The 12,269-nt window shown below is 39.0% G+C and overlaps 1 protein-coding gene across 1 annotated transcript in view; it reads left to right on the top strand.

The window, feature by feature from the left end:
- The first annotated feature begins 321 nt into the window (after window positions 1-321).
- The window catches only part of LOC136695161 (Kv channel-interacting protein 1-like), a 34,851-nt gene continuing 22,903 nt past the window's right edge, over window positions 322-12,269 (top strand). The window contains exon 1 of the mRNA XM_066669029.1: window positions 322-461. Coding sequence (XP_066525126.1) covers window positions 404-461 — 58 coding nt within the window. The 5' untranslated portion in view covers window positions 322-403. The remainder of the gene's footprint in view (window positions 462-12,269) is intronic.

Genomic DNA, 12,269 nt, shown 5'->3' with positions numbered 1-12,269 from the left:
AAAAGATTTATATGCGCAGAATAAGAGAGGTACTGAATTTGAGAGAGAGAGAGAGAGAGAGAGAGAGTACTTTTGAGTGACAAAGAGATTTATATGCACAGAATAACAAGAGAGAGAGAGGGTCGCGTGATAGAAAATTGTGGCGAGCGAGAGAGAGAGAGAGAGAGAGACAGAGAGAGAGAGGTGGAAAGAGGAAGAACGGAAAAAAGGGAGGAGGACAGTTAAGGAATGATGTGGAGCTGTAAGCCCAATAGCAGTCGAAGAGAGAATCAGAACACACACACACGCACACACACACACCAGACAGTCAGAGGATGAGGGGTGAATCTTAGGTGGTTCCTGGAAGACGGACAGAATTCTTAGAACACACACACATACATACACACCTACACAAACAGCAGACATGGGACTCGTCATGGGGACTTTCTCAATGCAGAGCAAACAGGTGGACTATCGCAAAGGTAAGAGTAGCTTCTCTAATGCTGAGGTGTGTGGGTGTGTGCGTGTGTGTCTATGTATGAGAGAGAGAGATAGGGAGAGAGAGACTGTGAAGAAATGTGCGTGTGTTTTCAGACGCTCCCTGTTTTCTCCAATCCACTTCTATAGCTATATAACATAATCTTTAATCTCTAGAAAAACAATTATTTATATTTGTGAAGGTATGATTACTGTGTTTTCCACACTGTTTGAATAAATGTGTCTGTCCAGGTACTATTTGTTTACCAAGGTCCAAACTATTTAAATGTGCCATGAAAGGTACAACGTGTCCCTTAAGCTCAAATTGTGAAACTTGAATAAGTTTTAAAGGCACTCAAGGTATATAATGTTTTATAATAGAATAGAGTGTATGGAATCAGTGCAAGAAGTAAGGATTCAACAGAATGAAAAGAAATGTAGTTGCAATGGAATAAGACACAACACAAAATAAGCATACAGAAAATATACCCTTCATGGGTACCACCTCACTGACAGTGAGTAGCTATACTTCTGCAAGTGTAGAAATTAGGAATGTATTTCAAGTTGTTTAAAGAGATAATAGATAGATAGATAGATAGATAGATAGATAGATAGATAGATAGATAGATAGATAGAAAGAGAGAGAGAGAGGAAGAGAGAGAGCCATGTTCATTCACAGTAAATCTAACCTCATAGCTCCTGGATGAGTTTATGTAAATATACTATGTGCTGTGGCTCTATAAAAGGCTATGGTATTCTCCTGCTCTGTGCTTAACACTAAATCATACTGTGTGTGTGTGTGAGAGAGAGAGAGACATAAAAATATACACATTAGACTGTGTGTGTGTGTGTGTGTTTATGTTCTTATGCCACATGATGGACTGAAGCTTCATTGTCAGGCATGACCTGATTACGTACACAAACACATCGCTCGGTGATTCACAGAAACATTTTGCACACAACAAGGCTGTCGTAATCAAACCTTGTATCTTCTAAATGGCAACGAAAAAGGGCAACTGACAGGTCATCTTACATTTAATCTACATTAATGCTATCAGAGTTTATGCTATCAGTATTTTTTGAACAATATTAGTCTGATTCTAGTTTTCCATCGATGTGTAAAGGTGTAATTAACAGAATGTCTTTTAAGATAAAATGTTATTTTTTTAAATAAAATGTGAGTTTAGAGGAGTTTAGAATGCTTTGTTGAGAGAGAGAGAGAGAGAGAGAGAGAGAGAGAGAGAGAACAAAGGATGAGAATTGTCATCATATTAACATTGCTAGAAGTACATTTAAATATAAAATACCCAATTCATTAATAATAAGTCTTCCCCCTGGTTGTAATTGGTCTTGTGTCAGTAGCAGGAGTATCAGATTTGCTTCTGGGGAGAATCCAAAGATTCATTTTATAATAAGAGTAAGAGGGAAAGAGAAAGCTGATGGAGAAAGAGAGATAGAAGAGAGGGAGAACAAATAGAGGAGAAGAGTATAGACAGGAAAAAAAGTGAGGAGGGGCTTAGAGAGAGAAAGATCAGAGTCCGTACATGCATTTATTTATGTGATGTATGATTTCTGTACAGTGGCATTAAGCTGTCCAGTGCTAGCCAATAATACACAGCCGTATTATGCTGTAAGTGAATGGCACTCACAGTTGGTTAGATAAGCCTTGAATGAAAGAAGGGCTGAAGATGATTCATTTAGGTCAGGTGAAAGAAATGGAAGAAAGGCAAATGAAATAGAAGAGAAACCTGTATAGGACATGGAGGAGTTGTAAAAGGGTTATTTTCTGGGCTGTTGAGCAAACAGGTTGAGGAAAATTAAATGTCTCACCCACTTCTAACTGTAAAAGAAGCAGTCACAGTCTTATATATGGCATGTCTGATTCAGGCATCACATAAGAACACACCACTCTGAACTGGGGGCTGTCAATCTTTCAAGCTCAGATAGAGATTGTGTGTGTGTGTGTGTGTGTGAGAGAGAGAGAGAGAGAGAGAGAGAGAGACAGAGAGAGAGAGAGAGAGAGAGAGAGAGAGAGAGAGAGAGAGAGAAATCAGGTCAGAGAGAGAGAGGGAAGTAGACAGAAAGGAATATCATGTGGAAGGTGAGAAAAAGAGAAAGAGACACTGGAGCACTTGATGGAGACAGGGATCTGAGAGGCAGTGTGATTCTAGTGAGAGAGAGAGAGAGAGAGAGAGAGAGAGAGAGAGAGAGAGAGAGAGAGAGAGAGAGAGATACAGAGAGAGAGAGAATACGATATATAGAGACAATGAGAAAGAGGAGAAAGAAAGATTATCCCTCCTTGGGGAGAATGTGGTGATAATAACATATGGTTTTTTTATTAGTCTGTGTCATAGAAAGCGTGAAGATTGAAGAGAACACAAACACATCCCTCTACAGAATCACACATCCACTGTGAAACATGAATAGAAAACATAATAAAACATAAACATGAGTAAAGCCAATGGAGATTTAAAAGAACATAGTAGTGTGTATAACATGTATATTTGTCTATATACGTTTTTTCCCAAGCTGTTATATTCATTCATTCATTGTCTGTAAGCGCTTATCCAAACACCCTGGAGGGGGCGCCAGTCCTTCACAGGGCAACACAGACACACACACACACATTCACTCACACACTCACACCTACGGACACTTTTTTTTGAGTCGCCAATCCACCTACCAACGTGTGTTTTTGGACTGTGGGAGGAAACCGGAGCACCCGGAGGAAACCCACGCAGACACGGGGAGAACACACCAACTCCTCACAGACAGTCACCCGGAGCGGGAATCGAACCCACAACCTCCAGGCCCCTGGAGCTGTGTGACTACGACACTACCTGTTGCACCACCGTGCCGCCTCAAGCTGTTATATATAATCAATAAATTTATAATTATTGGTAATTGACAACATATCATTATAGGTCCCCTTATATACTCTGTGACAATCTCTCTCTCTCTCTCTTTCTCTCTCTCTCTCTCTCTCACTCTCTCTCAAAGTTTGCTTTCAAATTCAAATAGCTTTATTGGCATTAATAGTAAATAACAACTGTTGTGAAAGCAAATAAACAAATTATTGATTGACTGATTAATTCAGGGGTGGCATGGTGGTGCAGCAGGTAGTGTGTCAGTCACACAGACTCAGGGACCTGGAGGTTGTGGGTTTGAGTCCTGCTGTGAGTGACTGTCTGTGAGGAGTTGGTGTGTTCTCCCCGTGTCTGCGTGGGTTTCCTCCGGGTGCTCCGGTTTCCTCCCACAGTCCAAAACACACGTTGGTAGGTGGATTGGCGACTCAAAAAAAAGTGTCCGTAGGTGTGAGTGCATCTGTTGCCCTGTGAAGGACTGGCGCCCCCTCCAGGGTGTATTCCCGCCTTGCGCCAATGATTCCAGGTAGGCTCTGGACCCACCGCGACCCTGAATTGGATAAGGGTTACAGATAATGGATGAATGAGTAATTCAAGGGTGGCACAGTGGTGCAGCAGGTAGTGTCTCAATCACACAGGCTCAGGGCCTTGGAGGTTGTGGGTTTGAGTCCTGCTGTGAGTGACTGTCTGTGAGGAGTTGGTGTATTCTCCCTGTGTCTGCGTGGGTTACCTCCGGGTGCTCCGGTTTCCTCCCACAGTCCAAAACACACGTTGGTAGGTGCATTGGTGACTCAAAAGTGTCTGTAGGTGTGAGTGTGTGTGTGTGTGTGTGTGTGTCACCCTGTGGAGGACTAATGCCCCCTCCAGGTAAAACCCATGCAGACACAGGGAGAACAGAGCAAACTCTTCACAGAATTATAAATTATAAATGTTATTAATCTTAAGATTCATGAAAAATAAATGAATAAATAATAACATTTTTAAATACATTTACACATAGTACATAGGACTCTGAGATGTGTCATTGTTTTAATGCAGTGTGGGGTCTTTTAGTGTGTGACAGCTGTGAACATATTTAGCAGGTAATCCTACACGCTCTGGGATCTCATAAATACACAAATACACACACAGCAGATCTTCATCTTTCATGTTTTTTTTCATGTTTTGACTCTCTCTCTCTCTGAAGAAGCTAAATCATTGTGTCAAGTGACAGTAACACAATAATTGTTGCAACTAAACTGTCTGGCAAAAGCAATAACAAAAACCAATAATAAAACAACATTTGTATCAGTGAGGGGAATAACAAAACCTTTCATTTCAGTTAATGTTGTCTTTACTGGATTGACAGTATCTGATAACACAGACAATGTGTGGTACGCACAATATTAAACAATAAAAGAACAGCTTGGTTATTTGTGAGCTTACATATGGAAATATTGTAATAAAATTGGGCAGGAATGCAGAGTTTGGGCTTTAATTATGTTTTTATATAGTATTATTCAACAACGTTAAATTATATAAATGAATTTACACTGGAGCATTTTCATTGCCCACAGTCAGAAAATAACTTCCTACATTACCTTCTATAAAAAGATAACATAAGACTATAATTAAATACGGTTTAATAACTTGATTTATTTTAATAGAAGTCTAGCCATCTGACTAATTTATGATATGTTTTACTCTGTACATGTAAAGGTACTCTTTCTCCAGTCCTCTGTTGCTATTTGGTTAAATTATGCTATTAATTTTCTATCTCACATACAATAGAATCAGCTAGTCATTTCTATATTTTTGTATAATTATTGCTTAAAATACTCTTTATGCAGTGTTAGGACATAATTACTGCAGTAGGTGTAAGGCACAAGTTAACAGCACTTGTCTCTGTTTTGATGGTATCACGTTCTTTGACGTTAGCACTCTTCCTGGTTTTCTCAAAAAGTAATGTCACAAGATTTAAGAAATAGGTCAAATTTTGGGAGATAAGATTCTAGTCATTTCAGTGCACACACAATTAAAAACAAACATATGCCACATATTGTTGCTGTCCAAAGAAAAGCATGTATTGATGGTCAATAGAAGTCAATGTATTTTTTTTCTTTTTCCTGTAAAAATGATTTAATTCCAATCATTTTGGAGCATGTCTTTTGGTCCATTCATCATTAAATATCCACACAATGTGAAGGAAAGCTGCTGCATTCAAATGATGTGGTAAACTAAAAATCAGCAAACACGGAGATACATGTTATTCATTGGACAGTTTGGAGATGCCTCACAATTTGTGAATTAACTATTTAACAGAGCACAGCATTCAGTGCTGTTTGTAAATCTCCATAGAAAAGTAATGCTAAAAGATTGAGACTCTGACCAGGAGAGTTCAGCATGCATCACTGCTCTATACAGATTGTTCCTCTTTCTTCTATTTCTTTTACACTCTTTAGGATTCTGCAGTTCAGAAGGTTCATTTTTACTAGGAGTGTAGCTTGTTAATTTTTTATTATTCACACATATGCCCTGATGCATACTTAATAGAATTTTGAATGTAAGTATCAGAGAAATATTTTTTATTGAACTTGTTATCCCAGTGCACTGTAACAGCGTGAAAACAAGTTTTCTTACAACATAGGCCGTGTCCCTCTGCAGACAGTTTTCATAAATCTTGTGCAGTGAGAGAATAAAGTGATCGAATGGCGCTTACATTGCATCTACTTCAGTAAATGGAATGCATTTATATTTGATCAGATGGACAACAGTACTTACAAGACACTGGACAACAATGACAGCAGTGTCAATAGCTTCAACTATTCTCTGCCTCAAGTCCTGCTCCAGCTCTTCAGATAATTATCAAGCCCTTCTTGAATCTGAATCAGACTTGATGGAGTTAGAGAATACTTGAGACTGTGCAGAGCATTGGACCCCAAGGATTGGGATTGAAAATCATTGCCAGTATGTACTCAGCACCGTCTCATCCTCTGCTGTGACATTTAGGCGCACTTTCAGGCTGGGTGGGTGGTAATAGAGCAGCCCTGGACAAAGGGCATGGTGAAAGATTTGTTGCACATTTTCAACTAAAGTATATGGGCAAGTATTTTTAATTTATCCCACAATCTCACACCTCTGAAATCATGGTTATTAATTGGCAGTTTCCCCATTTTTCTGAAGTAAATATGTGTATTCTTTAGTGTAGACATCAGCCTAGTGGTTCTTTGAACACCTGATAGTCACAAGAATTCAGTGCGGTCATTTGGATCCCAAATGCCACTTCAAAAAATCCCAAGGTTAACAGTGCTCTGTTATAGTAAAGAATTCAGTTCCACTGCTATACAGCCAGAAGCACAAAGCTTTAAAACCCATCTAACCAATGCTTGACAATGGCCAAAGCTTGCTTCTGTGCAGTTGCCTATAGCGTTCCCTTTAGTTTCACACTTTTTCTATGGAGGTTATAATATATACTTGGTCGGCCAATTGAATATTTGTGCCCACAGTAGGTGGATCTTACATAGCTGAATTCACCAGTTATAAGGAGTGCCCAAAAACAATATAGTTTAGCATTTCATTTCATCCTAGCCAGTTTCAATTACTCTTTTTTGTGGTGTTTAAAGATTGCAGTGCTGAACTGCCATTTACCCTAAAGACAATCATAATTAGTATAATGCCATGGTTGAGATGGTTCAGTCTCCTTTTAAAGACACCCATGAGAAAGAACCCTGGGGTCCTTATTCCTGTTGGCAGTAGAGGGTCATCACTCAAAATGTCAACCCCATGCCTTCCAGCTGGTTTGGGCAATGAAGCATTGGAACTTCACCAGTTTTTGCTCAGGCCTGGAGGTATCTGGCTGGGGACTCACGCCATTGCTCCTGGGACTCCAAAATTGGGATTAAGGAAGATAATTTACCATTCACAGCAGCATACATTACAGATGTTGTACTGGAGTTCAATCATATGTTACAATCCAAGACAGTTCAGAAATACATTTCTCCGTTAATAAACACTGACTTGCAAAATACATGGCTTAGTTTAGTGCCTCACAGTGTGATATGAACATCTGGTGGATGTTTTCCCAGGCTTTTATGATGTTGCAGGCAAATCCACATGTCTGACAACCGTATAATATGAGCAAGAACAAGACAAAAGGCATTCATTTAGGAAGACAAACACTAACTGTGCTTCACGAGAACAGCAGCTGGTGAGCTAGAGGGAGACAGAGTCCCAATCCTGTATCATTTTAGCAGTGGGGAAGCCTCAGGGCAGAGACGGCCTATGATTTCTTTCAAATAAAAATTACATGTCTGCAGTGTTTTGGTTCATTTTTATTTTATGCGATCATAAACAATCATAAAGCTTGCTGTGCGTACTGTAGAAGCGCAGCGAAACTGTTATTTCTTTGTTTTGTTCTCCTAGTCAAGAGATTATTTATGTAGTGCCTTTCTCATACCCTTGGCAGGTCAGTATTCAATAGTGGAAATTCACAATAGTAATTAATTTCACATTTCAAAGACAGTTAACCAATAATTATCCATGTATTTCTTCCTTGACTACTGTCGTCTTCATCTTTCCTGACCTTTTTTTTTTTCAGTCCAGTCCAGCTGCTCTTATTGTTCATTCTGGGTGCCTGCCACCTTGTACCCAGGTCCCCAGAGGCACACCCCTTACACACTCTTACACACTCACTCACTTTCTCTCTCTCTCTCTCTCTCTCTCTCTCTCTCTCTCTCTCTCTCTCTCTCTCTCTCTCTCTCTCTCTCTCTCCAGTTGTTGCACTCGTTGGCAGTGTGATTTAAGAGGTGGCTGCTCCGTTGTTTGTGATCAGCCCTAATGTGCTGTTTGGCATATAGAATAAGTTGTAACAGCCCAACAACCCAGAGGCGGTACGGGGGGCTGTCTAGCTAAATTTATTGTTTGATACAACGCATACATTTGATCCATGCAGAATACGTTTGAGCTGAATGGACTGCATAGACAATGTTGTCTTTGTTGTTAGAGTTTAGTGAAAATCTCCACACAAAATATCCACCAACCATTTTTGTTCATTTTTGTTCTTAAAAACTGTTGCTTTGTAGGCCATCCATCTACAAGGTCAACTTGATGCACTCACAATTTGACAAGTGGTGGAATGTGGAATGTTTCACTTACACAATGGCGTGGTGGGATGGATGTTCCATATTAATCACACTGCTGAACAAACCACCCCTGTTTACTCTGTGCTTTATTCTAGTACATTTCCAAATATATGGGTTTTAGCTCCGTAATATCCATTTGTGTATTTTCTTTATTTTAATATAATGCAGTATGTACTGTGACTAATGTGTGCAGAGAATTTAAGTGTGACTGTATTTGGCTTTGAAAATAGTTTCTTCAAAATCAGTTCTTTAATGCATTATATTGCAAAAAAAAATCTAGTTATAAGACATCCTTAAAGGTGAAGTCTCTGAATCTAGGCTCTGTGTAACAGATCAAAATCTCAGAAAGAAATTCCATTTTTCTCTTTGGCTGAGTCAGAGAGCTAGAAGTGTGAGAGAGCGAGGAGACTGATAAAAGGCTTAAACAGAGTGGTAGCAACAACAGACAATGTCTCTTAAGTTAGTGAGAAAGAAGTGTTTAATCCCTTGTGTAACAGCTCATGCAGAGGTTTTGTTAGATGTTCATTGTAGATGAGGTTTTAGATTCTCAAAATGTAGAACTTGTTTAATGCTGATGGTTTTGACAGGTGTGAAGGGCACACTGCAAATTCCCCAGTGTTAAATCAACAATATTAGTGTTACATTAACACTGTTGGTGTAATAATTTAATACTTGTCAACACTCTCAGTGTTAACACTAATAGTGTTGATTTAACACTGGAGAAGTTGCTGTGTACTATGCTCAATTCAAAGCATCAGCAAGAAGGGTATAAATCCCCCAGTGGTAGGCTGTGGAGCAGAGGGATTCCATTCTCTGGAGCGACTGAACTCATATCAAGGATGATCGTGAGTGGCATTTGTAATCCAGAGCTAAACATTCAACATTAGTATTAGTACTCTTGTGGCAGAAAGGCATTCAATCCTCACAGACATGTTCTGGTAGTGTAGGCAGATTTATTTGGAACAAGACCAAAGAGAAACTTTGATTTGCTGGACCACCATTAACCATATAACCGTTGTCGCAGAGGTGTTTGTGGTATTTCAAAAGCAGGAAAGCCCAAAATACATCCCCTTGTCATTGGAAGGTCTGGAGAAGCTTTGGTGCTTCATATCAATGTCTTTGTTTACAATAATAACAAATAATAACAAACTATAAAAGTAGTTTATCTCGTCAGTTGCTGAGTGTGTGTAGGATCATGGAAAGCCTGTTATTTTCTGTTAATACAAAGCTACAAAACTGAAGCACCGTGTTGAGATGACATTAAAGCAACTCATTGATAAGAAAGCAACAACAAAACATTTTAACATTTAAGTTTTTGAACATTTCTAAAACCAAGCACCTTAACATTTGATCAGATTTTATATAGATTTAAGTAATCTATATTTGATAAAGGAACAGGGCATCGCTGGAACTAGATATTTATTACTGATTTACATTTCTATAAGGGTTTGTAATTAATTCACAGCCTTGTTTATTTTTTTGAGTAACACCTCGTTCTGGTGTTCTGATTTTAATCATACAGAGATTTATTCATGTAAAGTTAAACAAAAAGCTGTGCAGATGTAATTTACTGGTCAGAAAGTCAGTAACAGTGAGACGTGTCCGTGTATTCGTGTCGTTATAGGGACAGACAAGATGACTTTCTGTTTGTTAAATATATAGTAAAAAAACAAAAGGCTGTGTCACAGTAACATTCTCCAAACATAAAGAAGAGACTATGATCAATATTGCCTCAACAACGTTCAACACATTTCTGTATGAGGCTCCAGTAAAACACTGAGCTGCTCACCGCAGTGGATGGTGGAGCTACAGCCCTGAAGCGGCGCGAGTGTGTCCCAATTCAATTCTCAATTTAAAGGAATACAATGTAATAATGGGCGCTTTTTGTCTCCTGAGCACCCCCTACCTGCTGCTGAGTGTTATTTCACGTTTACAATACTCTCGCTCCCTCGCTTGTTCGCTCACTCACTTAAACATGATCAGCTCACTCACTAAAACACGACTCGCACACACTCTCCCTCTCACAGACAAACACACCCCTCTCTCTCTCTCTCTCTCTCTCTCTCTCTCTCTCTCTCTCTCTTTTACTTACTCACTCATCGAAAAAAGTACAAAAATAACGGACGGCTCTGGGGTTCCGGCTGATTTTGAGCTGGGGGAATGTGTGTAATCGAATAAAATAATGCTGATCACATGATAAAACTCATATATCATTAATAATACACACTGGACCGTGTTATTACAACCATAACTTTGGTGGTACACTAGCTGTTATAACCACAGAAACCGACAGTAAAGCACTTATTACCAGAATCAATGTCCAATACTAAAAACTGAGCTAATCCGGCTAAAGTAAGCAGGTGCTAGCACTCACACTCATTCATCAGTAACTCTCAAAACCCGATTATAACACTGTCCTCCACAAAGCTTTCCACCAACACAAAGTATAACTACAGTCATTTAATCCACACAGCAACCAGAGAAAAACACTTACTACAGAAATCAATGTCTAACGTGAAAAAAAGTGAACTCAGCTCTAGATCACAACTAGATGCTACTTTGAGTACTTGGCCCTGAGCATCCTACACATTGGCAAGATGAGCTCAAAGGCAGCTGCTCCAGAATGTTTCATTTCATTCTATGCCCAACACTGTTAAACAGTAAAACCACAGACTTCAGAAGAAATGTTTGATAAAAAATGTTGGCTCTAATATAGCAGTATTAGCCCTTTTTCTCATCTGGTCACTAGCCTTGTCAAGAACGGGTCATGGCACATCTAACTTTAACATACGACCACACTTTCAGTTGGAGGCTGGGGTCTGATTTATGAATCTTTATATTGAATTGAATATTATTAAATGTTTTGACTAGCTGCAGCATAAAAAGTGTCAACTTGAATGATGTACTCAATTTAGCACATATAAAACTTTTAATGGAGCTCAACAAAGCTGGCTGAAGCACGTCTGAAGTCCTTATCGATATTGAGATCCACTAACATAATGAACCGAGGGAATTCTTCAGTTTTCATTTTTTCAGTGTGCAAAGCTTAGATCTGAAAGGAATTCTTTGAGAGAGATGAGAGAGATGAGAGAGGGAGAGAGATGAGAGAGGGAGAGAGATGAGAGAGGGAATCCTTTTAAAAGTTTTGAGATGTTTTTATAACTTTAAGGAAAAGACTATGATTATTTATTTAAATGGTTCTAAATGGTCCAGTTTAATTTTAGCATTAAAAACTGTTCAATTTCAAATTAAAATCATTTGCGATAGCTGAAGTACTTAAAAGTCTCTATGTTCTGGTCTAGTTTCATATCCCATCTCTTTCTTCTTTTTCCTTACTCTCCCTCTCTTTTTCATATCCTTGTCTTTTGTTCTCTCAACCCCCACCCCACCCCCGACTCAATTTTTTATTCCCATATTGTTTTTGGTTTTCCTACATCCTCCTGTCTTTTTTGTCTTCATATTGTCTCCCTTTATTTTCTTCCATTTATCTTTAATCTCTTGCCCCCTTTATCTATCTTTTCCCTACTCTCTTTCTGTGCTTCTTATTCCCAAAATATATTTGTATTTCCCTTCTCCCTGTCTCCCTTTGTCGCCCACCCCATACCATCATAGTTGCACCTCTCCCTCTCTCCCATTCTTTTTGAGAGATGGATTAGGTTCTAGTCTCTGTACATGTGTGTTTATGTTACTGTGTTTGTGGAAATTGTCATATACTAAGTACATTTGGCATGGTCATGTAAGCAAAGTGTGTGTTTGTGTGTTATAAAGTGGCTCTCTGATACTGACTCACACTGCATGATGCCAGCACTCAACAAGGGGAGAGAGAGAG

Source organism: Hoplias malabaricus, chromosome 4 (genome assembly GCF_029633855.1).
Source record: "Hoplias malabaricus isolate fHopMal1 chromosome 4, fHopMal1.hap1, whole genome shotgun sequence".
In the NCBI taxonomy this organism is placed as follows: domain Eukaryota; kingdom Metazoa; phylum Chordata; class Actinopteri; order Characiformes; family Erythrinidae; genus Hoplias; species Hoplias malabaricus.
This window is presented reverse-complemented; position numbering and strand designations above follow the sequence as displayed.